The following is a 27,337-nucleotide window of genomic DNA, read 5'->3' on the forward strand; positions in this document are numbered from 1 at the left end:
ACAATTGCAGAGGGCATCTCAATCGTTACAGTAGCCTCTAAGACCCCTGAATAAAACAAAACCATAGCAACATTTTGCTCCATAAACTGGCGAGGCAAGGAGGTGCGAGCCTTCATGTTGTTGGAGCGGTGTCAAGTGGTTGTACTCGGGCCGTTTCCAAAACAAGCGCGCAAGCGTCGTTCTTTTTTGATCTTTTGCTACCTGCATCGGTGCCATAACATTGGCCGTGCTCCTCGCTGCAGTCAACGCAGTGGTTGCAAGGAGCGAGCTGATAGGGTGAGCAGCGAGAAGGGTGCTTTGTGGTCTTTCTCTTGAAGACTATAGCACCTCGCCAGCATTGTGCACCTCGCTAGACCTTGCCATCGTGGTGTTACGTGTGCCTCACATTGCTCTCGCTTTGAATAGGCACACGGTTCCAAACACGTGACCAAGTGCCTTATTTGCAGCATTGTTGTCCCGCCGTATACGGTGCCATGAAGTGCTATCGTTCTGTGGTAGTGTGAAAAGAGCTCTCCTGTAAAGGTGAGAGTACAGTCAAACCTCTTTAATGCATAATCCGCCAGGAATGACATTCAGGTACGCACTAAATGATGTATGAATTAACTGCCAATGCCAGTTCAGAAGCTACTTACCGGCCGGAAAAGAACTACGTCACAATGCTCTCGAACACGCACACTAAGACAGGATTTATTGGTAGGTGGGCGGCAAAAAATTGGCGATCTTCACTTGCCACCGTGCTGGCCTTGCTGCAACACCTTCGAATTCAGTAAGGCCATGAGCGAGTTTGTCTGCAACGACACTGTTGTTATCTACTTTCACTTCAAGAAGGAGAAGCAAGGACATTGCTGCTGACTCTTAACATAAGTAGATCAATCATTATCAAAGCATTAATCAATTAATTGGAAGGATAATCACTCGATTGCCCAGCCCTAGGAAAAATGCCATGTCAGTAGCCAAGCATTACACATACTTCTGGCGCAGATAAAGTCAGCCGGAATTGATCTGACTGCATGAGTGCTTTTTCTTCCGAACTTCGCAGAGGAGTACACGGTGGTTGTCGCGTGCTTTACTACTTGCCTTGTGTACAAAAGAGGCTGCGCTTGCAGTTACAGCCTTGTTAATTTGGAAAATTAATATAGAGCGAGTCAAGGTGAAGTTTACGCTCCTTCATCCAAAAAATAAACCATTAACTTATCGTATCAAATTAGAATTCATCAACTCACGTATTGAACAAGTGCATAGTTTTCAGTTTCTGGGTGTATGCTTCCGCAGCGACCTAGGGCGGACAGATCATGTAAATTATATTAGAATGAAAATAGCCAGATCTATTTGTATAATCTATCCTATCAGGTATCTTCCTCCACAGCAAGTCAAGCAACAATTATATTTTGCTCTCGTTCATTCCCATCTTGAATACTGTAACCTAGTATGGGGTACGTGCAATAAAACCGATTCCTTTAAGTTGTTTTCCCTTCAAAAAAGAGCCCTACGAGTGTTGTGTGCAGGCCCAGCAGTCGAAGCAAATGTTTTTGAGACTTGTCACGTTCGCAATTTTTTTCATTCCTATAACTTGACTTTGGCAGTTTACATTTTCTATAAAAATCAAGCAGGATCTTGACACTTTCTGCAATAATGAAAGGGATATAGCATATCATTTACGTGTTGTTGCATTGTCCACCACTAGATCTAGAACCAACTATGGAAAACAATGTTTACATAACCAAATCGCAACCCTGTGTAATACGTACCAATCGATTATGGAAATAGCTGTATAAAGTACTAGTGTATAGATGTTTAAGAAAAAAGCAAAGATGCTTTTTCCTTCTGTATAATCTTGAAACATATAGATTGGCATCAAGTGGTTTGTTCTGTCTTTAGTGATTTACTAATTATGTTTTTGTTTTCACTGTAGCATTTTCTGTATTTCGTTTACTGCTAAATATTTTGTCCAGTATTTTATCATTAGTGTTGGTGCAAGTTTTGCTGTCTTTTCTTGTGTTATTAATTTTAGTGAGCAGCATTCCTGAGAATTAAGTGCTTTGCCTCTCGCCACCGGTGCCACAACTTGTAATACTTGTAATCTGGGGATAAGGCCTTGTCAGGAGGCATGGTATGGGTATCTGCCTCCTTTAGCCTCCTCTTGGGAACACAATGAATATATATTGTATAATATGGCCGAAACAAAATGCTGCTGCTGCCGCCGCCGCCGCCTATCTAGCTAGCTAGCCGCCGCCTCTATCTAGCTAGCTAGCTAGCTAGCTAGCTAGCCGCCGCCGTTGCCGCCGCCGCCGCCGCCGCCGCCGCCGCTGCCGCCGCCGCCCGCCCGCCCGCCCGTTCGTCGGTCCGTCCGTCCGTCCCTCTGTCTGTCTGTCTATCTATCTATCGCCTCACCAAACATGTGCATAGTTAGATGACATTAAATGCTGACTAACTCGGAAGTCTTTCATCGTGTACTGCTTAATTTGGCGAGGCCTCAGAGCACAGTGAATACAGCAGATGTGCGGCTCAAAAGTGGTGCACAAATTGAAACAAATCGATGGGGTAAGCGCTGCTACAGTCATAACTAGAAAATTGACGAAATTTATGGTGATGATCACCAGGAAACTACTATAAAATGCTCGGTGATTTTCTTTTGTTTTTGCTTTGTCCTGTGCCATGTATGACACCACATTAGTGGCATGCCTGCAGAACTATGTGATCACTCGTGTCATGAGTGCAAATTCATCCACCATGGTTGCAGTGGTAGTTGTAAAAGCAGAATGTCAAAAAAGAAATAGAGCGGGGTACGGGATGTAACACCTCGTGGAAGGTATTGAAGAATGCTGCGCTCACATTACAACTTGCAATGCACAGGTATTTTGCCAGAAATTGAAATGCAAATCCAAAGTGTGCAACTACAGTAGAGCCTCGTTGATGTGATCCCATATTGTACAATTTTCTGGCACCAACGTTCAGCATCGAGAACACAAAAAAGTACAGTTGTGCTTATTTTTTACCAGCTAATACATTCCTGGACAACACAATCTTTCGGCCCCGACATTAAGTACATCGCCAAACTGCAACAATATGACACGTTTTCCACTACTAGATCTCATGTGAACAAAAAACAGCAGGAGGCACACATGATTGGGAGCAGTAGGCTGCTGCTACAACAGCTTCCTTCCCTGTAGTGCTTGCCCACCCGCAGCCCGTGAAAGTGCCGGCACGCACTCCCAGTTTCCCTAACGGTGTCAGCAAATCCCCTTGCGGGTTGCATTCCCAGCTATTGCCGCCAACCCTATTGCTATGAGCATCTTTACCTACCTGTTTCACAGCTTGTGTGGTACTGTGTACCATCGGACACTTATAAGTTTTCTTTCTGCAAGAGGGTTTCATGTATTGAAGTGATGCGAGAACAGAGTGAAACTGCTTCCGTTAGCCATGCAGTCTGATTCGATAAACATTGCTCAATCTCGTGCTCGCACGGCTTCATCAGTGCTGCCTCAATACATGATAAGCTTCAAGCAAGTACGCAAAGAAAGAGACAGGAGACCGGTGCACGTAGTGCCGTATGTGCACAAGTTATTGCGCAACTTAAAGAAAGTGTCCAACCAACATAATGAGAATTTACTTTTCAGTGCCTCTTGCTAGCTATCTACGGTGTGCAATCGAATAAAAAGGCATAATAGTACTTACTGCACCACCAATCGTAAAACTGGGTTCCCCGATTGCATGCGCAATGTGATTTATAAAATGCCCTTGAGCTGTGGTAAAGTATATACATAAGACAAACGGGACAGTGTTTTAATGATCGAGCATGTCAATACTGCAATAATACGAAGAATGGGCATGGAAGCCATTTGGCGGGCCATTCTGGTAAGTGCGCATGCACTCCCATGTCTGAGACGTTCCCAGAGAAAGGAGAAACTGTGGAGGGAGAGTGAAACGATAAGGGGCATTTTATATTAGAAAGGTTCGAGACAGCTGCGTGAGCACGCCTTCTTGCGTTATCAGAAGAAAAACCATGGCCTTTTTGCGTGATGGACTACGATTGCATCTTGTACATATATTTCTGTACACATGCCTATTCTGGGCTGGGTATATGAAAGGTGACGTTCTTCGATCAGCACTTGTTCTTTGGTATTTGTTTCTCTCTGTGTCCTTGTTTAAGCTGCGCTGTTTGAGAATAGTTCTGAACACTTTGATAGGCGTGCAAAGATTTATTTGCCTGCACTAGAAAAAAACAAAAAAAACAAGAACCCCTCGAAGTTCTTCAAATCAAAGTATGCGTTGTGGGGATGCGCGACCCTCGCACCTCCCCTGATGTTTTTCCTGCATAGCGCGTCTCCTGTACTCCCGCTTTGCCGCGTGGCCTGCGTGACGTCCGCGCGGTTGATGTGGTTGAAGCGCAGTGCGAGAGATGGCGCGAGTGTTGCGCTGCTAACGCCGCAAGGTTACTTGGGCGCCGAAAGGAAGGCGCTTGCTCTCTTGGGGGTTCGGGAAGCGAGCGGGACGGACTTGCCGTGCCGCGCGCCGACCGATGCTTCGGCGAGACCGTCTCGCGTGGCCGCCTTCGAACGCGCCACGATTCGCATGACTATACACGCGAACGACCAGGCGTTGGGATCCAGCATGGGGCGAACATATTCGCTCGCTTCCGGTCGCGGTGAGTCGGACTTCTAGATTTGACGCGCGCCCATCGGCATGTTTTGTGGATAGCAACTCGGCTAGCAGGCATTGATGTATGAAAGGTGCAATAAATGCCCTTGTGATTGTTTGCACTACTGTGTTGTCGTTCCTTTGTCCCAAGAGTACGGTGTGAGATATCCCACATCAGACCCCACAGCGTTGCTAGGCTAGTCAATTCGTAGTGAACAAGTTGAGATCTATGGCCACTTAGCACAGAATGGAAATAAAGAGGGGAGGGGACCAGTTGAAATTTAGCCCACTCACCTAGTCCCCTCCCTACTTTTTTCAATTTTGTGCTAAGTCACCATACATCTTATGGTCTGAAATTGTTCAGTTTTGCATCATGTGACACTACGTGTGTGTGGCTCTGGTCTCATGTGATGGACTCCAGTTGCCTGTGTAGTGACATTTCTCTTTTTGTTTGGCTCCACGTAACCGTACTACTCCTGTGACGCATGTAGTAATGCGTTCGTGAGCCAATGGTAAAAACCCAACAATATACACACCGGTAGATTAAAACAGTGCCGAGACTGCTGATGCGGCTGTAGGGGAGCAACTGTGATTCGAATCTTTACGGTGCTGGTGTCATGCTGTTACCCGAATGCAGATTTGCCTAACTCAGTGACCATTGCGTGATGGCTCACCAGTAACATAGCGGAACTTGACCATGCGTGCTGCAGCAGTGCAACATGTCCAACACTCTCACGCCAGTGTGCGCAATCGACAGCACAGCAAGTGTCTGGCAAGAGGCCCGTTAGAATTACAAACGGTAAGCCTATGACTCAAGCGTTCATTTGCAGAGTTGTTTTCGTCACAAAATGGCTTGCAGTCTTCCCCACGAACTGCAGAAGTGTTTCCTTCGCCAGTATCATCACCTCCAAATGTGAAAAATTATTGCTCAGTCCATCAAAGCTGAGAAAATTGCCGTGGATCACCCACTCACTTTTCGCACAGCTGCCCTGCAGCAATGGCGGTGCAGCTTGGCTGCAGCTGGGAGCGAGAGTATACGCAGGCGCCAGGTCCATTCTTGTCAACGTCAACACTTTCCGCCACAATGCCCTGTCCAAGAAAGCTGCTGACCTTGGCTGAATGTGGTGTGCGCAAACAAAGCTTGCCAAAGCCACAAAAATGACAATGCGCTGTCTTAGAAAGCTCGGACCCCACCAGCTCGGTGAACATTGTGCTGCAACAATTTGGACAATGCGCCGCATTACGTAGATGCAGTTGAGTCTGCCAAGTTTGTTTGCGAATTTAGGTCGTAGGTTTTCCAGGTTGGTACGCCTCTCTCATATTTTTTCCGCAATGCATGAATGAGGTTATACTGTATAGTGTGGTTCCGACGGCAGTTATAAGGAGCGTATTTGTTTGGATGCCCACTACATTTGATCCAGATCTGATGGCTACAATGTGGCCAATGTGTGTGGTAGTGTAATTTTTCTTTCCCTGTCACACGACCTCTGGCATCACCATTTTGATCAAAGGCTGGCAAGTGGGAGCAGAGTGGCCTAAAAAGAAGTGGCCGGCCTTTTGAGCGCAGCAACTCTGAGTTAATAGGAGGGAGAGTGCCGAATGAGCTGCTGCATTTTGTGGGGAAGGCAGTCCTTCCCTACCGTACGGATACATGCCTCACAGTGACCCATGTCAGTTGCACTCAAAATATGCATCATTATCAATCAACATATTGAAAGTCCCCGTGTGACATGGCCACAGCAAACAGCTTAATGTACAAGGGGCTAAACAAACGGAGACCAGACATAGTATAAAATGTGTACCAAGCTAAAAAACGTTTTACAACTTCAAGTTGATTCCTGCATAGACAACAAACGTGCTGACGCAAGGTACAGATGCAATCATTCAGACGTAATGGTGCTAACAGCCAGCATTGCGTAGAATCCCCACCTGGCAGCTTTGAGGAAGTACTCGAGCGCTCGGGCATAATCCCCCTGTCCCTCCAGTGCGTGGCCCACGTTGTTGTACAGCTTGGCATTCTGGCTGTTCACCTTGAGGCCTGCCATGAAGATGCTGTACTCGGACTCCCTGCACCGCCAACAGGGAAGACTTGGCATCAGTGCTCAAACAGTCTAAAGCCACGTAGCTGTAAACGATTCACGCGAGTTGCATTTGCTTATGCTAATGCCTTTCTATATAGGTTTTAAACGAAGGGTTGGCAAGTACATAACCAGGAAGTTCACATAAGAAATAAGAAAATACAGTAACCATAATATCAACGAGCACAGGAAGCCTTATAAAATGCAAGAATGAAACATACAGAAACCTGCAAATACAAGGACAGAAAAATAGCAAACACAATTGAGAAAACAATGAACACAACTAGAAGCTGAGGAATGCACAATAATGAGGTTTAGTTATTGCAAAGGATCAGCACAAAAGAAACAAAAGCACAAAATATGACCATGAAAGAGAAACAATATTAGCAGTGTTGTTCAAAGGCAAAGCATTGAATTTTAGCAAGGTTGCAGTTGAGCTCCTCGCACGGTGCTCAAACGGTACGTGGAAGGTGAACACAGCATGCAAGACTGGTGCACAGCAGGAATCCTGACCGAGCACGTCCAGCTCGTGCAATGGGGAATGCAGTGCAGGCAGCGCAGAAAGGGTGCAACTGTCAGCGTCTGTCAGTGCCTCCAGCCAGAACGCTAATGCATGTGCGCACAATGCCAGCACTGCTGCTCTGGCAGAGCCAATCGAGCAGAATGTGACGATGCATCCAATTTGATTTGTCACTCTTGCTTTGTCATTTTTGCAGCCAAATGCAGTGCGCACTCTGGAGACATTATGACCCAGATATTGACGATATGCATTGTCAATACCAGAACAGTATGGCGGTGCCAGAGACAACGGTGAAAATGCACCCTGAGGGTTCGTACTGACTGCTATCGAAAAAAAAGAAAGCACCGTAAAATCACAAAATTGACAGTAAACATGAAAGCTGGTAACAGGATCACCAAAATGGTATACTTGAAATAACAATAATTTTAGCAATCTCTGTTGAGAACCTTCGTGTACAGAATTAAACTAAATGATACGATTCTGTCCTGGTGCCTAATGAAGATTTAGGTGCACCACGAATTATGGAATGATGATTAAATTGCCACTAATCATTCCCCAGCAGCCTTCCCTCTCAATGCGATGTGCAGAGGGGCAGACAATTGACACCACAAATTGCTTCATACAAAGTTCAGGCATCTCTTAGATCTGCACTGTGCACATTTATTTATGTAGTGTTCAGCTCATGCTTTTTCAATATCCAAGCACAATTTGTTGCTCAGCATTTAAACATGTAAAGCAGCTCCTTATATATGGGGTTTTTACAAATTATACAAACATGCATTTTTGTTCTCTTATTTGATACTTCTTTGCGGTGAGGTCATGGTCTCCTGGATCTCTTTTTATTTATGAAGCTGTGATCAGAATTCGCCATTTTATATACTGATCATAATCATAGCAAAAGACCTGAATTAGGCAGGTTCACTTGTTGCACCAGCGCAGTCTGTACTGGCAACAAGGCCCTGGAAGTAAGCTAGGCTCTCTACATGCAAAACATTTCAGTTTGCACATCCTGCTCATTTCAAGTGCAGTGGTAGGAAACGAAAATTGGCACGTGGTCACTAATGTCCAATGTCACTATACCACCAGATGATTCAGCATTCAAAGTATTAATGAAACAGACATAAATCCGAGTAAAAGTACCTGCTGTACCCATTGGTCACTCAATGTTTTCAAAGCAACTACTGAATTAGGTGACAAGGAGTAACAATATATTCATGTTTATATGAACAATGAGCACGGCATTCTGCTCATTAAGAGATAAATAACTGCACAATTTTTCAATAAAGCTGATAAAGGCATTTATGCATGCAGTGATCCAGGAAGCAGGAGATGAATCCCTATTCAATATACTTAAGTTGGAGACTTCGAAGTTAAGTTGCAAAAGAACACTCTCTCAGGTTTCAACTTCAAAATCTCACAATTCTTGTTAAGGGCAGCAGGTCAATAAGGTTGGTCTTGGGGCATTCCTTGAACCCCAAAGAAGCCATTGATGCCTCATTTAGCAAAATCTGAGGAACTAATATTTTGCAAATCTTTGCAGAACATTAATAGGAGGAAGCTTGTATAAAACTAAATAAATTGAGTTAAACAAAAATAGACCTCACATTCGAAATAAACGCATAATATTACATATATGTATGAGTTTACAGCACCATAACTTGAATAAATTTTTGCAAAGGGTGATAAGAAGAACATGGTAAAACCGGTTCTGGTTCCGGATGCATGAGACTTGATATCCAGAGTGATATATTTACCCAATCGAAGCAATACCTAATTTTACCTTGTCTTTAGGTCTTCCATGTTTGTGTTTAGGCAAGGAAAAGTGGACCACTGAACTCTGAAAAGTGAACATTCGTGGAGTGGGATAGCAGTGAGTAACACTGAGCAGTTGCGAATTCCACTGACAAGTCTCACCATTCAAAGTTGCGCACAAATGTCTTCAGGGAGTGCGTCACGAGCAGAAGGAGGAGCCCGAACCACAAGAAGTTCTTGGTCAGCCGACTGCACAGTGGAAGAGGCAAAAGGGGGCAACTACTTAGCGGTGTACACCTTCACCTGCACGTCACCAAATGGAGGACGTCTCTTTCCCATTTTACCTGAAAGCATCTGAATCAGCAAAGTGTTATATTAATATTCTTATCTTTATTTACAACACTGTGAGCTCCTGTGGGCTGTGGGAGAATTTTATGCCATACTATGTACAATGCAGCTACACACGTTGCTGAAAAGTGTCAGCTGAATGACATTCCACAAACACATCAGAATCAAGCTCTTTCAATTAAGAAAAAAAAAATAAAGTTCGCTGCACTAACCCTTGTAGTATAGGATAAAATGGTACAAGGATCATTAGTACACAATGACAGTCTTCCTGGAGGGCACTAATAAAAACTAGAATCTAACTTTAGTGTTTTCTTACACAGTTGCTACAGGAATGTCAGGCGTGCAATCTGCTTATGCATAGACAGCTTTCGAAGATTAGCTCGGTGAAGTAGAGTCACTGACTGCATTCTCTGGAAGCATGAACCTGGCTGCCTGTTCCCGCTCATTAACTAGCCTTTGACTGCACAGATCCCTAAATATGCTGGACCTTCTCTTAGGTTCGTCACATTATAGTTTTATCAGCCAGGGGCTTTGTTTCAGGCACAGCATCTCTCAATTTTCATCTTAAAACAGAAGCTTATGTAACACTAAATTTATTGTGGCCTTTAAGCTAATAAAATGAAATGAAATGAAAGCTTGCATTCAGCCAAACCAGGCATATATTCTATGTACTTGTTCCAGTTTAAATTTGAAGTAAATATAATGCCAAGGTATTTTAACTGACTGGGTCACCTAACTGCTTTATTGGTAATTTTATATGTAAGCACCAATAGATCTTTCTTATTTGATACAGACGACTTTGTCAAAATTGATTTTCATGTCTTATTTTTCACATCACTCTTCAACCGCTTTCAAAAATCATTGAGCAGGACAGTTTTCGTGCGAGAAAATAACACACTGTCATCCGTAAACAGTTTCACATCAACAGAAGAGTGAACATTTTTTGCAATGTCGCTGATATATAACAAAAACAAAATAGGCCACAAGAACAAAGCTTGCGGGACCTTCCTTCTGGCAGAACTCTTGCCATCAACCAACCACTGTTCCTTCTTGTAATGACACATTAAAGATTGTGAACAAAAAATGTGAGACTCATTCATAATATCATTTTAAAGATCATTTGGTAACGTATCAGGACATGCTGATATTTTGGTGCCTAATCGTAGTAACAAAGGCAATATACCCTTCTTTTAAAATAACATTTAGGTTGATACTTTGTCTGTCACATACTATGGAATAGAAGGGTCAGTTGAACATTTTCCCATAAACATTATCACCATGCGTAAACGATTTCATCTCGTCTAAATATTTTCGAGCACACCAGTACACTTTCTCATGCAGATTGTTACTGGTTAATAGCGGTGTTTGAAAAGTGAAATTTCTGAATAACATTGAATACTAATATCTGAAAAAAAGCGATTACCGAATATTGAATCAAATATAGGATAATTTCTCATTATTAAAACAATGTGAAATATGAAGTTTCCCGACATCCAGGCAACTGAGGAGGTTGTAATGACAAAGAAGCAGGATTTGTACAGAACATCTGATTCAAAATTCAAGGACTTCAAGAATGCCAGGCACGCAGATCGCTCTCAAGATACGGCTGTGCGACCGTGTGCAGCCGTCACATGCGCAGCCGTAACCAGAGTAGAACGCCCCCCCCCTCCTCCTTCCCCTACCCCTGGTGCCCTTGCGCTCGACAGAACACTGCGCGCTTCCCCCTCGCTTTCGTCTCTTTCGCGTGGGCAGGATTGAGCAGTGATCGTTGGCTCCCCTCACACATACAGCGTAGAACGCATGGCCACGGTGTTATCGCCCTTGGGCTTTAGACGGAGGTGACGGCGACGGCGGAAATGCGCTTGCAGTGTCTGTGTAATAGCTATTGCAATAAAAGACTTTATCAGGTCTGGTGCATATTTGGGACGACTAGTTGATCAGGTTGGTGAGTTTACCAAAAGAGCAATGTTATTCAGCTTCGCAGTTTAACTGTTTCCTTACTGGGCCCAAGGAAATTGATAAATTTGACTGACAGTTTTTCGACGCGTTGTTAATCATTGCCATTGGAATTCTTTCCTGAGCAGTGCCATGCACCTTAGAAAATGATTGCACCTAATTTATTGGCAAAACTTGACAACATTAAGCACATTGAGGAGTCTGAAAAGAAAGCTTCGACAGGAGGTACTATTGAAAACAGCCTCGAGTGCTTCTAGCACTTCTTCATTAAACAAAGATCAATTGCTTTGGTTGGTCCAGCAATAAAATTTTAAAATTATACCGGCATTAAACACACAGAAGCTCATGACAGGTTGTCTAATTTACCGATCCGACGTCTGCCCTGAATCAACTACATCTCAAACATCATACGTACGTACATGCTCAGGAGTGCATTTTGCACAATTGATTTCCAGCAGAACGTTCTGACACGGACAGGAAGAGACGACGACACATGTTGGACTAGCAACTGAATCGTGCGTCGTCGTCTCTTCCTGTCCATGTGAGAACGTTCTGCTGGAAATCAATTGTGCTATGTGCAACCAACGAGCTCAGGCAAACATTATTCTGAAGTGCATTTTGTTTTGTTGATTGTGTTCGACTAACATTGAGGGCAACTTAATTTTTTCTTGGCACGTGTTTTTATGCCCCAGGATTTCAATAATACATGTACAACTCACCATGAGCAAGCAATATTTCATGCCGTGTCGAGTTTGCACTCACACAAGAGTGCGCAATCAATTCCAGACTGACCTTCGGCAGAAGCTTTACTAGCCCTTACATTCTGAACACTGCCTGTGCAAATGTCCACATTCCCATTGTTGTACAATACTTCACAACACTGCACATTACTGTACAATGCTCTACAAGTGCTGCGCAAAGCATGTGAAGGCTTCAGTGCCACTTCGAGGGACATGACTAGACCTGCTTCTTTGCGCAGAAAAGCTGATCGCACAAAAAAATCAAATAAGAGGATACTTGTGCACACTCCCCAAGCTGACAATGATTACTTCGAGAGCATAAAGAATGCAGTAAAGAAGGAACTCATGGCTTGCTGCCATGAGTGAATACGAATGCTCCTTGCACTGTAGGCGTGTTGTCACATTACCGGAGCTATGGTTCCTGCCCCCCCTCTCCCCAACACAGCATAGGCATCACATCAATAATATTCATGCCACCAAATCTCTATCACAATTTTTGCATGGTCTAACTTACAGAAGTTGGGAAGTAAGAGAAAGGCACATATTTTGTACATTTCACACTTTTTCACTCATGATTATTAATTTCATTCATGCTTCTTGACAAGTTTCTCTGAAGTTTCATGTAAGAATTCTCAAAATCTTTCTGAGAAATTATTTCTCCTTTACTTCGATTCAAATCACCCATGATAAGGAAACAATTTAATGTATAATTGTAGACATTGTGAATGATAAGCCTTCCAATAATGTTAAAACATAAAAACACAGAAAATGAGCCCATTTCTTTTCTCTGATCCAAACCGCTCTCTTTTTGTCTCTTAACATTATGCCTAGCAATCTTCGTTCCATCGCTCTTAATTGCATGGTCCTTAAATTTTTTTTAAGCTTCTTTGTCAGTCTCCAAGTCTCTGCCCCATAAGTCAGCACTGGAGTGCATCCAGTCCCCTTTCTCCAGCACTATTTCAAATCACATTATTCACTAAGCTAAAATGTTTAGCGAATAAAAAAAGATTGTGCTGGAAATTGCATGAAAGTGGTAGCCCAGAGCACTAGTTCTTACTGGCATCTCACAAATTTTTCAAGAATCCAACTACAGAAGCAAAGTATGTTTTTTATCATAAAACATTTTTGCTTCATTAAAACTTCTTTCTGGGCGAGTTGGTGCATACTTGACATAAAAACGTTTACAGCGCAAACACATGCAACCACAAAGTAGGGGACGGGACACAAGCGCTTGTGTCCCGTCCCCTACTTTGTGGTTGCATGTGTTTGCGCCGTAAACGTTTTTATGTCAACATTTTTGCTAGTAGATGAAAATTCTGGCATAACCAATCTCACGATGAATGTCTAAGTTAATGCAATTTGAAATAGTGCTGGAGAAAGGGGACTGGATGCAGTCCAGGACTGGATGACCATCCTGTCATGGCGTAAAGAACTATTTGGTCACATGAATTTCTCTCATGGTAAAGTTTAACCTATCCTCTAATTTAAATCTGTCTCTTTTTCTCGTTAAGAATTTTTTTTTTCTTTTTGCATGTGAACCCTCCACTCATGTCGGTGGAAATTTTTAAACATTTTTCTGAGGCGTAGTTTATTTATCCAGCACTTTAAGGTGTTGTGTACACAATTATCTGCACCAAGATAGTGCATGAATAGCAAAAGCATTGTTGAAAATAATTTATTTCTTTTATGTATTTATTTCATACTGCAGATCATGTTACAGGTCCAAGCAGATCAAATACAGAAATTGATAACATAGGGTCAAAAGTAGCAAGTGAAAAAAAAATATGCAACATCATAATGCATTGTCAGATATTGTGTCAGCAAATTCCACTCTCTAATGCTATGCGGGGAAAAAGAAAATTTGAATGTGTCAGGGTGAGCAAAGCAAGGTGCTAGTGAACCGGGTTGATGGTGACGTGCGCGGCGTGTGGTTAGAAACGATACATAGGGTGCAGGATGAAGCGCCAATGTTTTATTTATTGGCAAGGAAAGAAATTCTGGACGCATATTTTTTCTTCTTGTTTCAAGGAGTTGGACACTGTTATTTTTCAATAGCTCAGACAGTGAATTGAACGGGGAAAATTTTGAATAAGTAAACCTTATGGCTTTCCTTTGAATTCTTTCAAGTTTTTTAATATTGGTTATAATATATGGATCTCACACTACGCATGCATACTCGAACTTCGGCTTGATTAATGAGTTATATAAGCCAATAGTTTAACCTGAGTGGAAGCTATCGAAAGTTTATTCCGTAAAAGACAGTTTTCAAAAGTCGGACGAGCAGATATTTCCAACATGTGAATTCCATGAGAGATTGTTAGTTATTGTTACACCTAGGCATTTAAAACTGGAGACCATGTAAGGGTGATTGTCCAAGGAGATACCTGTGATTGAAAATAAATTTTTTCCATGATACGCAAAGGAAGTTCGTTTCGTCTTTGTTTAGAACCATACCTCGTTCCTGGCACCATGCTAGGATGAAAGAGTTATCTATGTCATTCTAGTGATTAGAACATGTCACGATACAGCATGCAATCATCCGCAAACAAACAAACCTCTACACCAGGAACAACTGTCTCAATGATGTCGTTACTGTAAACAAGAAATAATAAAGGGCCTAGTACACTCCCTTGAGGCACACCAGAAGTGACTGCAAGACCGTCCGACTCTTTTTCATCAATTGAAACACACTGCTTATGGTAAGTTAAATAGTCTAAAATCCAGACAGCTAATATTTCAGGAAGGCAAATAGTTTTGGCTTTAAAATTAATTTATCATGAGAGACTTTATCAAATGCTTTGCTAAAAACTAAGAATATGAGATCAACTTGGCCATTACTGTCTAGGGTAAGTATGAGCGAATGAACGATTGTTATTAATTGGGTTACTGTTGAATACCCTTTACGGAAACCATGCTGAAATTTGGATACAATACAGTGCTGATTTAAGAATTTATGCGATTAACAATGACATGCTTGATTAATTTACAGCATGATGAAATTATGGAAATTGGGAGATAGTTAACAGCAAATGATCACCTTTCTTGGGTACCGGAACCATTCGGGCAGTCTTCCAGTCATCTGGCAATTTCGCAGTTCGCAAGGTTGCTCGAAAGATCACACACAAAAACTTTGCAACTGATTCAGCACAACATTGTAGAAAAATGGTTGGGATGTTGTCTGGCCCACATGTTCTTTTGGTTTCTAGGTTCAGTAACATTGAAAATACCCAGGCACAAAAACAAAATTTACTTCTGCATCATGAAACTGTGCGGCTGCAGGGGTACATGAATTGGAATTTGAGAAGACTCTTAGAAAATAGGTATTGAAATGATGCGCAATGGCTCTCTGGTGAGTGATTATGGAACTGTTAACTGATATCCGAGACACAATGGGCTTTCTTCCACTTATGTATTTCCAGAACTTTACTGGCACGTTCTTTACAGAGTTTGGCAAAGACGTGCTGGAATGGTGGTAAGATTCTCCTGTAGTATCTTGATTAGCCCCGGTAGCGCTCGCTGCTTTTTTAATCATGTTATTTTGCGTTTCTGGTGTATAATATTACATGTAATTCATGGTGTGTGCTTGTTAACTTTCTTTCACTTGTTTGGCACAAAGTTATCAATGGCACATGCACTTAAAACGGTCTCACAGAACACAAATGTCTGTCATCGAATTTAGTCAGACAGCTTTCCATACATTCCACTATGCAGGCATCATTGGAACATGAGTAATCTTTAACAGATTTAATCGAGGAATCATAACATTTCTTAAGCGATAAAAGGGGAAATCACACACCCACTAGATAATTATCAGAGAGCCCCTGCTCAACATGCACAGAATATTCAGTGATATCACAATTTATGAATGCCAAGTCTAAAATAGAACTGCTCAAACCACGTACATGTGTTGACTTATCCACCACTTGTACCAAACCATGCACTAATATTACATCAAACATGACATCGATACTTTGGTTATGATGCGAACATGTTTGCATTAGCTCCCACTTGATGCCAGCTAGATTAAAATCTCCAATTAGTAGAATTGGGCTCTTTTGGAATGGTGACATGTGTATCTGGAGCTTGCTTAAGTAGTTCGGTGGAGATTCAGGAGGCCTGTAGATTGCATAAAGAACAAAGCTATAAACCCAGCATGTCGACTTTAGGCACAAGCATTCAAGGTCAGCAACATCGTTCAGAGTGAAAGCATCTATTTGATTTTTAATAAGCACAGCCACTCCACCTCCCCTAGAAGACCTGTGCTTTCGAAATACTTGATATGAAGGAGGGAAACATTTTGTCATTTATTTCACTGCGAAGCCACATTTCCATTACTACAGTAATGTGAAGGTAGAGCTGGAGTGAACCTATTTCAAAGAAGTCTGTTTTACTAATGAGGCTACGGGCATTTATGTTTGGCACATGTTTCTTTTGAATTTGAGAATGATGTCACGCCTCAGATTCCACGCATTTTACTGTGTGAAGTGTGATGAGTCATAAGCTGGACGCACCTGTTTTGCAATTCAACCCAAACGAAAACATCTTTTTTGATCCTCAGCCTATTATGCACACGAAAAACTTTCCTTTTAGCATCTCTTTCCGCCTTCGCACTTTCCCATAGCAGCTTGCGTTTTGTAAGACTTGAATGAGAATAGTCATTTTTAATGATATTAAAATGCGTTGCTTACATCTAGAAACACTTTTGATTCGAATAGTGCTGCAAGTTTAAATATAACGAGGAAAATGCTACAGCAAAATGAAAGGGAAAATGGATGGTTGTGTGTTTTTGCTCGGTGTCAGTATGTCATTGTGTGTAGTGGGTTTACTTCCATGCTTTTGTTTTTCACAATGATTATCACCAGGCATTATTTTCAAGTGACTGGATAGGTGCTCTTCAGGATTGCTGGACATGAAATAGTTGATGTTATCATTTTTGATGTTCCCGTAATGAGCTTTTGCATGGGATCCACATTCTGCAAGCTCAAAAAAACTTACTAAAAAATTGAAAATTCTTAATCTATTTTGCAAGCTGTGTACTTTTAATGATTTTGAAGGTTCAGGAAGTGCCATGAAAGTAAGCTTTCAGAGAACAGAATTAATCGGTGCCTGAGAGGATTAAAAGCTAAGGGCAATAAAATTTTGGTCCACGCAAAAAGCTTAGTTTCAGATAGCGTAAATATACAGGGTGTTCACGTAACTTCATCCAAACTTTAAATATATGCAAATGTCACGTAGCTGGATGGAACCAAGGCAATGTCGTTTGTGGTTGCTTGGAAATACTCAGATTATTTTTTGCATTATGCCTAATTAGATACTTCGTCTTAATTATTTATAAACTTCTTAATTATTATAATTAGATGAAAAATGTAAATGAGCAAATGGTACAGCAACATGAAAAACTCCCGATGCAGCTTTCTGTTGCTCAAAACACAGTTGTTGTTTAAAAAAAAAAGTTGTTTAACTGCCATGCGACTGGCTGCTCGAGGCACTTTGCATTTATTTGCGGCTTTCTTTCGCACATGGAAAAATACATTAATGTAGCACGTATTGAGCAACAGAAAGGTGTATTGGGAGTTTTTCATCTTGCTCTGTAATTTTCTCATTGACACTTTTCATCTAATTATGGTAATTGAGAAGTTGTTTAATTAACTAATTAAGACAATCTAATTAGGCAGAATGCAAAAAATCATCTGAGTATCTCTGTGTGACGGTAAACAACATTACCTTGGTTCTGTCCAGCTGCGCAGCATTTGCCTATTTTTGAAGTTTGGCTCAAGTTAGTTGACACGTACACCCTGTAGAGAGATCGCATGCAATTATTTTTTATTCAGTAAATACTGTGGACTGTTACAATTAGCTAGTGGGGGCAGCAAACTTCAAGCCACTCCTCATTTCCTGCGAGGAATTGCTTCAGCTTTGTGAAGCTAACAGTACGTCCCATCAGTGAGACCAGCAGTGACATCATGCTATGAGACATCTGACAAAGAATACGTGGCTTGTAGATGTCGCTTGGCCACCGACCTCGACACTGGGACTAAGGAACTCCAGAAAAAAAGCTTTCCATGCCACTGCCTTACGGCCGCTGCTAGCCACCGAAGCCAACCATGGTCAGATGAACCAGCTAATTGCTGGGCCATTCCATAAGCTAAAACGCATCAACTGAGGCAAGCGTAAACCCTTCTCTCAACGAGAAAGTCAGAGAACTGCGAGGTCGACAGCACCAGTCGCAGCAGCAGCAGCGCAGCAGCAGGGAGAAAGAACGGAGGCAACGCCATCCGAGATGGTTCAGCTCGGAGGGCGAGCGGAGCCGATCCCGGAGCCGATCCCGGAGCCGGTCACGGAACGTGTCAGGGAACGGGTCACGGAGCCAGTCACGGAGCCGGTCCCGGTCCTTCCCACCCCTGCCGCCCCCGGCCATCGAGGGCCAGCAGCAGCAGCAGAAAAAGAAGCCCAAGGGTGGCACAAAGGTGAGCTGGGAAGCAGGCCCTCCCAAAACTTTGTTTCCGTACTCGGGTAATAACCAGAACAACAGAGAGAAACAGCTAGAGGAAGAAAACAGGGCACTCAGGCGAGAGCTAGAAATTAGCCATAGAGTGCGCGAAGAGCAGGACGCAAAAATCAATAGACTAATGCAAGAAGTACAGGACCTCAGGTCAGGTAGCGCTCCCAGGCCGCCATCAACACCCCCGCAAAGTCAACCTACCGAAATGACTCAGGCCAACTTCACCAAGTTTATAGCAGAAATACAGCAAGCTATGCAAAGAATGGAACAGCGGATAACCATGCAGGGAACAGAAATCCGCACCCTACGAAAACAGAAAATTACCGAAGGCGTCAAAGACAAGTTCAACCAGAGACGTCCGGCGTTAGAAAACTACAGTACTAGAGACGACGACCCCAAAATTTAAGCATGGACAGTACAACCAGAAGAACTAAAAAAGAAGAAAAACTAGAAATATGGCAGTGGAACTGCAGAGGATATAGAAGAAAACAACCACTACTACAACAGTACATCAACACACAACTAACTCCACCCAACGTAATAGCTCTACAAGAAACAGGGATTACCTCAACACTACAGGACTACAGGTGCTACGAGAATCCTGAGGAAGGGAGAAGAACGGCAATCCTAGTCAACAAAACCCTCATCGCTATAAGCCATGACAGGATAGCCGACACAGACGTAGAGCACGTAATAGTTGAGATCATACCAAAAAATAAAAGGAAGGAAGGAAGCATATTCATCGTAAATATATACAGCACCCCGAGACAAAGCAGGGCAAAATTCGACGCGCTGTTCAAAGGAGCAGACAAGCTGGCTAAAGGAAATGCACTAGTCATACTGGGAGATTTCAACGCCAGAGAAGAGAGCTGGGGATACACGAGAATGGATCAAAAGGGAAGAGCGGTAACCGAGGCAGCTGACAATATCGAGTGTGAACTCATCACGGAAGTCGATACCCCTACGAGGATCGGGAACAGCGTGAACAAGGACACCTGCCCCGATCTCACGTTCGTCAAAAGAACAAGGCAAGCGGAGTGGGACAACCTAATGGAAAACCTAGGTAGCGACCACTATATCCTCAAGATGCAAATCACAATAGCAGACAAAATTAGACGACAAATAGGGAAAGCAAACATAACGGACTGGAAAGCGTTCAGAGAAGCATGTGGCGATACAATAAGAAGCATCGAATCTACAACAGACTGGGGGAACATGCTCAAAGAAACACAACGCAAATTCACCAAAGAAATTGAGCGTACGCCGCAGACGCCAGACGTGGACTCTAGACTTCTCAGACTATGGGAAGCCAGAAGGGGGCTCACAAAAAGGTGGAAAAGACATAAATACAACAGAAAGCTCGAGCTAAAGATCGCGGAAATCACGAAAAAAGCAGAAGAGTACGCGGCGCAGCTAGCGAAGCAAAATTGGCAACAATTTAGTGACTCTCTAAACGGAACCTTGAGCACTGCAAAAACATGGCGCGTACTCAAGGCACTCCTAGATCCGGCAAAATCAAAGACCGAAAACAACAAAGTCATATACCGACTGGTGCACCAGTATGAGGGAACAGACTCGGAACTATTGGACAAAGTACGCAAAAAGTGCTACGGCGACGGCGACCCAGCAGCCTACACAGGGCGCTACAAAGGAGAAGAAAATGGAAGGCTGGATAGACCCATCACCCGGGAAGAGGTGTACGCGGCGATAAGAAGTGCAACAAAGAACACAGCCGCAGGTGAGGACAAGATCAAGAACGCGCTCATCCGCAACCTCGGATTCGAGCTAGTCGAAAAGCTAACCGAATACCTCAATGGACACTGGCAAGCGGGAACAGTACCAGAAGAATGGAAACATGCGGAAGTCATCATGATCCCGAAACCAGGCAAGAAACTTCAAGTGGAAAACCTCAGACCAATCTCTCTTACATCATGCCTAGGCAAGATCTATGAGAGAGTGGTTACGAGGAGGCTACAAAATCATATGGAAGAAAACGAGCTGTACCCCCACAGCATGTTTGGAGTCAGAGCCAGGCTCTCGACCCAAGATGTACTGCTGCAAATCAGAGAAGAGGTACTGAGCAACATCCCGCTCAACGGAGAGGAGATCATCATGGCACTGGACGTCAAAGGCGCCTTTGACAACGTAAGCCAGAAAGCCATCCTGACAGGACTAGACAACCTAAATTGTGGCATGAAAATACACAGCTACGTCAAGGCATTTTTGTCCAACAGAACAGCAACAATCGGCCTGGGCGAGCTGAGATCCGAAAAGTTCAACACCCCAAACAAAGGCATACTGCAGGGATCGGTCATCTCACCCATCCTGTTCAATGTTGCCATGATTGGACTGGCCCAACAACTAGACCAAATCGACGGCGTACGCCACGCCATGTACGCCGACGATATCACTGTATGGGTCACCAAAGGCTCACTCGGGGAAAAGGAAGAAAGATTACAAGAAGCTGTGACATGCGTAGAGGAATATGTCAAGGCAAGAGGTCTAGCCTGCTCAACGGAGAAGTCTGAGCTCCTAAGAGTATGGCGAGGCAAGAAGAATCGCACCGTCCCAGAGGAAGTAAACATGAAGTTGAACATCCACCTCGAGGGACAGCCAATCCCGGAGAAGACGGTCATCAGGATATTAGGAATGTGGATACAATCGAACCAACGATGTACCAACACCCTAACACTACTTAAAACTGCAGCCAACCAAGTGGCCCGCATGATAACGCGGGTCTCGCGGAAAAGACACGGCATGAAGGAAGCAGACACACTCAAACTGGTCAGAAGCCTGGTGGTCAGTAGAGTGACGTACAGCCTCCCGTACTACCACTGTACAAAGCACGAAATGCAACAAGCGGACGCAATCCTGAGGAAAGCCTTCAAGACGGCGTCCCACCTACCGCAGTCAACATCGACCGACAAACTCCTGGCCCTGGGGCTACACAACAGTCTCGAGGAGCTCCAAGAAGCGCAGATAATCGTGCAAATGCAAAGACTAAAGCTATCGGCAACGGGCAGAAGACTCCTGAGCAGATACGGCGGTGAAGCTACCATAAGGAGACACAAAGCACGGAGACGATACCGGACGAAAACAGAAACACCATCAAAGTAGGACCGATACCCAGCAATATGGACCCGAACCTACACATGGCATGAAGACAAGCAAGAGCAGAGTATGTACAAAGAACACTGGCAACTAGACATGACACAGTGTACGTAGACGCCGCTACCTACACTCAGGACAGAAACCACAAGAAAAGCAAAGTCGCAACGGTGATCAACTCGGACCTAAAGGAAATCACCAGCGCATCAATTCGGAACTGTACGGTAGTTGAGGCCGAAAAGGCAGCCGTGGCTCTAGCGGCAGCGGAGGGCTACTGATCCAAGAGGTCCTTAACCATACTCACAGATTCCCAAGCGGCATGCCGCAACTACCTAAATGGCAGAATCAGCCACAGCGCGCTCCGCATCCTCCGCTCAAGTGGCAAAACCGTCAACAACCAGGCCAAACACACGATAGTTTGGGTGCCGGGACATACCGACATTACGGGAAATCAGGAGGCCGATAGGATAGCTCGAGGGCACGCAACAAACCGAGCATCCAACAATCCCGAACCCGCTGAGGAACCCGAGCCGGTAGCCCAAAGCTATTCAGAGATACTAAACTACTACAGAGACATCAGACGAAAATACCCGCCCCCTCACAAACAACTAAACAGAGAAGACGCCGTAGCATGGCGACAGCTACAAACGGGAACATTCCCGTGCCTAAACATGCTAAGCAAGATCTACCCCACGCAGTACGAGAGCAAGTGCCCATGGTATGGAGACAAACCAGCCCTATACCATACCACATGGGCTTGCCAGAAAACAGAAGGGCTAGCCATAATAAAAAACCCGAGCGCGGAGCAGTGGGAGAGGATGCTATCCAGCGACATCCTGAAAGTCCAACAAGGACTAGAAAGGCGTGCACGCAGGGCAGCTATCCTCAGCGGAGCCCTGGACTAGGGGAACCGACCCTGGGGAGAAGATGGAAGACTCCATCTGAAGCCACAAAAATCACTGCAAAATAGAGCAAATAAACGTTTTTCATCATCATCCTTACTCTGGGACAGTGAAGTGCATGTGCCTGAGAGTCTACTTCTCCAATCGTGTTCGTGGAACACAGGTGCCGGTGTGATGGCGCACACCCTTGCTGTTGAGGCGGAGCTTTCGGCGACTTCGGACGCTACGACTGGAGGAAGGTACGAGCTTAGGTTTTCCTGGCCTAGGGATCTAGGGAGGATGGGGGACTGAAGCAGACTTTTTCGGCTCCTCTGGGGTGTTTTTCGAGATCGATGTAGTAGCGTTGACATGTATATTCTACGTGCTATGATGTACTGGTCTCTGTGCTCCTGCCAGTATGAGTATGACTTTTCTCTGTGAATAAATTGGCCTCTCCTATGTAAATAAGCCCCCTGTTCCGTTTCTCCATCCTCTAGTATCCATCAGGAAAGAAGCAACCCTCGTCGTGAGAGTTCGGACGACGGCGTGGGCCCTTATACCTTGTGTGTGATGTCCCAGCAGCGCAGGACAGCGGCCCGTTTTGAGACGCACCGGCTGCATAGGCTGGAGAGCGACCTCCAGCGTGATATCAGATTCCAAGACCCTGACATCCAAATTCTACCGGAACAATAAAGGCCCAAGCAGTAGAGACGGTACAAAAACAGCCCACATATACATGAAGCATTTTAAAAGTTAAGAAACAAAAAATAAAGCAATATCCACAATAATACAAAAGTAAAACACAACTTCAGTTCACTCAAGTTCACGCAATAATTCACTCAAGAGGCATAAAAAAATGTGAACTTTTTGGTAATGCATTTCGCTCGGCGATTATCTCAGAGCAATACTTGTATAGATTGGCGTGCGCGAGAATGTTGGAAATACAATTGGATGTTCTACAGGAAGCTCACAAACACAGACACTTCTGGCAATACCAAAACTGAAGAAAAGGCTGCAATTAGCCCTCGCCAGAAACGATGCACTGCCCAGAATGTTGAGAATCAGTGCGGCTTCTCAGCACGACCTCTGAGATTAAACAGTGCCCATGGCATGCTGAAAAATTTTATGGTGACATGTTGGGATTTGCGTCGTGCCAGCTAATGATCAGATTCATGTCTCCTCACCTCAGATGCTGTTTAAAGGCTGTTAATGAGAAAATTAGACAATTACTAATCCTGCACCATTGCCAAGACTGCTCCGGTGTTACTCATTGATAAACAATTTAGCCGGAGTAAAATTTCGTAGCAGTTCTCCTTGAGATTTGGATTCCCCGTTAGTGTTAGCTTTAGAAGTTCTATAGAGTCCATTTAGGAAAACTTCGAATGAAGCTGCATGTCAGCAATGCACATTTACTGTGCGCAGCAGCCAAGCGTGTACCTGTCGGCGTAGTTCTTGATCAGCGTGTGCCAGCCATGTGCGACGAGGAGGCAGAAGCCCATGCTGGGCATGTACAGGACACGTTCAGCCACCACGAAGCCCACGGGAAAGAACAGGTTGGACGCCGGCAGGAAGGGAAACACCAGCAGGGAGAGGCTCTGCAGCACAAGACACCTCTCTTAGTCATCCTACGAAATTATTTTATCTACAGCTGTACATCCTGGTACTCACATAATTAAACTGTTTCTGTCATTAGGCTGCACATTATAAAACATGGTTTATTAAAAATCCGTAGGGTAGCATTAGAAATAGCTAAGCAGCTTAATATGTAAACTCAGGGCTCTTCAGAGCCCATGCAGGCATGCATTACCGCACAAAGTTAATAAAGATAATCTTCTGGGTCAATGAATACCTGTGTATATTGACATGCGTGCTTGTTCATCTTTCTCCAGTGACCGCTGTTCACCAAAATGTTAAACGTTATTGCTCAGTGCAAGCCGCACCTGCATGATTTGGAAGTTACGTGAATGTTATCATTCATTCTGTCTGTTGTGTATGTCCTCGCTGAACCTCGCTGAACCATGATTGCATGCGCGACACATATTGTGTAGTAGTTTCTGCAAATCAGGCGGGAACCAACTGTTACACTAGAACCTTTGACGAGTGATGTACAAAAGTCGACGCGCTTGACCCACTGATGAGATTTTAGACGATCTCCGACTAGTTCACCGCTATCAATGTGCTTTGATTGTAACTTGCTTTTGTGTGCACAGGTTCACCCAATAAAAAGTCCGGTTATCCACAGTTTCACTGCTGTGTTCTTCCTTGCCACTGCTACGTGACAATATCTTCATGACCAAACAAGAAATGCATGTCCATTGCACCGATAACAGAGCAAAAGAAAAGACACTTTTTCAATTACTTCACATGCTCCTGCCAGATGGTGCGACTATTATATATCAAGTACGCTGCAATTTGAAACATATTCAGATTTCAACCAAAGGGTGCTTGATCTACAAATACTTCATCACCTCGATTATGGTTAATTCGATCCAAACCAAAGGTTTCCACAGACGCTTATGCATTTCTATTGGCCTGAACCATTACATTTTGATCCTAAAACTGGCCTTCACCAGACAATTCAAACTTGACTTATCAGCAAGCATACGTGAGACATCTACAGTGATCTTATTGTGACCCTTTTAATATCAGCATTTCTCGACGTAGCTTAGGGAACAGCGAACGTGTTGAACACACATCATCTCCTGTCAAAAGTGCCAATTTTCGGCCTGTCCTAGGAAAATTTTTAATCAGGGTAGCTCACAATGTCTGATTACAGTATTTACATGATCCTAATGCGTGCCTTTTTTCCGTCATGAGAATCAGGCTGGAAATTGCCTGAACAGTGCAATCGGGTGCGGAACCAAGACAGCGCTTGAGGTGTTAGTATACGCTAGAAGCACAAATTTATTGCACAACACAGCTGTATTGCGGCTAAACTGACTCTGAAAGCTGTGCGGCAAAGTTGACTATAAAAAACCGGCTGCCACTGGACCCTTGTCCATTTTCCTTGTTAAAAAATCGGGTGTGTTAGATTTCTACTTTGCTTGGACCTTTAGTGTCATTGCTACGTTACTTTGGTACTTTAGACACATAGAAAGCGGGCGCACGCTTAACCTGGGGGCGTGTGAGAATCAGCCAAATATATTGCCAGATGAATCAGCGGTGTGTTTTGGAATTTTTTATTGCGATATTCAAGGCTAATTTTTGCCATCGTTTTGAGCTCCTGTATAAAGACCAAATGCAATAAGATCGCAGACGCGCGCTGTATGCTGCATGTGCGAGGGACTGTGGTCAAGGGTGAGCTGACAAGGATTGACACGGCGGCATTTTCTCTCGCGTGCATGCAGGGAGGGGAACATCTTTTGCGCATGTTTTTTACTGTGGCATCACATGGTGCTGCCCCATCTTGGCGGTAATCTGTGGGGCTTCGTGTGCGTGTCTTTTCGCACCTAGTTCGCATTGAAACAGGATCAGCAGGCAGCATGAAGGGGATTGACCGCTGCTGCCACTCTTCATCACGTCAGCATTCTGGCAGTGACTGTTCACGGTCATCGAATGAGATGTGTTCATGTTTGCCTGCTCGAGCGTTACACCATGCTAGTTAATAAGCGAATCTTTGCAGCAGTTTATATGACCGATAAAACAAGTATCCTTACTTCGTATAGCTGTGTCGAAATTTGCTATTGCACTCAATGCTTCACCTCTTGGAAAAAACAGCACCCTTTTCTGGATCTTGATTAATTCGACCCACCAGAAAATTAGGATCAGTTTTGTTGGTCCTGTGAGGGTCAAATTAATGGAAATCGGCTATAGTAACACCAACAATACGCATTGCTGAATGCCACGTCTAAACAAAATTTTATTGCAATTATTCGTCATTTTCTATGAAATATCTCGTTCTCGTGAGAGACTCAGCATGCTTCAGTATATTATGCTCACTGTGCATCGAATGAAATATTTCCCATTTTTGCTTGGATTTCATCCTTTCTTGCACACAGACGATGACATGAAGTATTAGAAAACTATTTGAAATATATTTTGGATTTTTGAATGGTGATCGACTGTACAATTCAATCACAGAATCAAATACGACAGTATTCAATTTGTTATTCGAAAGCTTCGAATGCTAAATGAATGCCTCAGTTTTTAAGGGTATGTCAAATAAACAAACAAATAAATAAATTTGCACATCCCTATGCATGCACAAACAGCCCACCCAGCTAATGTGGTGCTATAGAAACAATAGTGTAATAGTGTTCGACATGTTTTTCAATTTGTGTGTGGGAGACTTGTGCTCATAGGGCATCAACTCAGGCTTTCTTGCTCTGAGCTACAGATCAGGTTTCTCGTTAACGTGATTAATAGGGGTGTGCGAATACCGAGTAGTAGGTGCGGAATCGAATCAAGAAAAGAAAAAGCTGAATCGAATATCACATATCACAAACTTAATCACGAAATTTAAAGCTTACAAATATTGTGGAAAAAAAGAAAGAACAAAGCATGATGCTGCACATGCTCGGGAGTCTACTACAGCATGGCATATAACAACGCTGCAAGCTATCGTTACAACTTGGGTGCCTAGGAATACAGGCGTAGAGTATTACTCCTATTAGTATGCCAGCACGTATTGTTGACAGCTCAGTTCTACTTGAAAGCCTGAAAAATATAAATTTTTTCTCGATAGAACATCTGTTGAATATAATCAATTGCTTTTTTGACCTTTGAAGCTGAAGAGGCAGTGAAGTTATGCGTACTGTATGCGTACATGCGTGCAGCGCATTCGCACCATCATGCGCCCTGACTCGAATGCGCCC

At 43.7% G+C, this 27,337-nt stretch overlaps 1 protein-coding gene across 4 annotated transcripts in view; it reads right to left on the reverse strand.

The window, feature by feature from the left end:
- Tmtc3 (Transmembrane O-mannosyltransferase targeting cadherins 3) overlaps positions 1–27,337 on the reverse strand; it is a 921,929-nt gene that overhangs the window by 139,217 nt on the left and 755,375 nt on the right. For all 4 annotated transcript variants that reach the window (XM_065440562.2, XM_065440560.2, XM_065440561.2 and 1 more), the window contains 3 exons: positions 23,961–24,118; positions 9,151–9,237; positions 6,568–6,705 (listed from right to left, as the gene is read on the reverse strand). In XM_065440562.2, the coding sequence (XP_065296634.1) occupies positions 6,568–6,705; positions 9,151–9,237; positions 23,961–24,118 (383 nt within the window). The remainder of the gene's footprint in view (positions 1–6,567; positions 6,706–9,150; positions 9,238–23,960; positions 24,119–27,337) is intronic.

This window comes from Dermacentor albipictus, chromosome 3 (genome assembly GCF_038994185.2).
Source record: "Dermacentor albipictus isolate Rhodes 1998 colony chromosome 3, USDA_Dalb.pri_finalv2, whole genome shotgun sequence".
NCBI classification, from domain to species: domain Eukaryota; kingdom Metazoa; phylum Arthropoda; class Arachnida; order Ixodida; family Ixodidae; genus Dermacentor; species Dermacentor albipictus.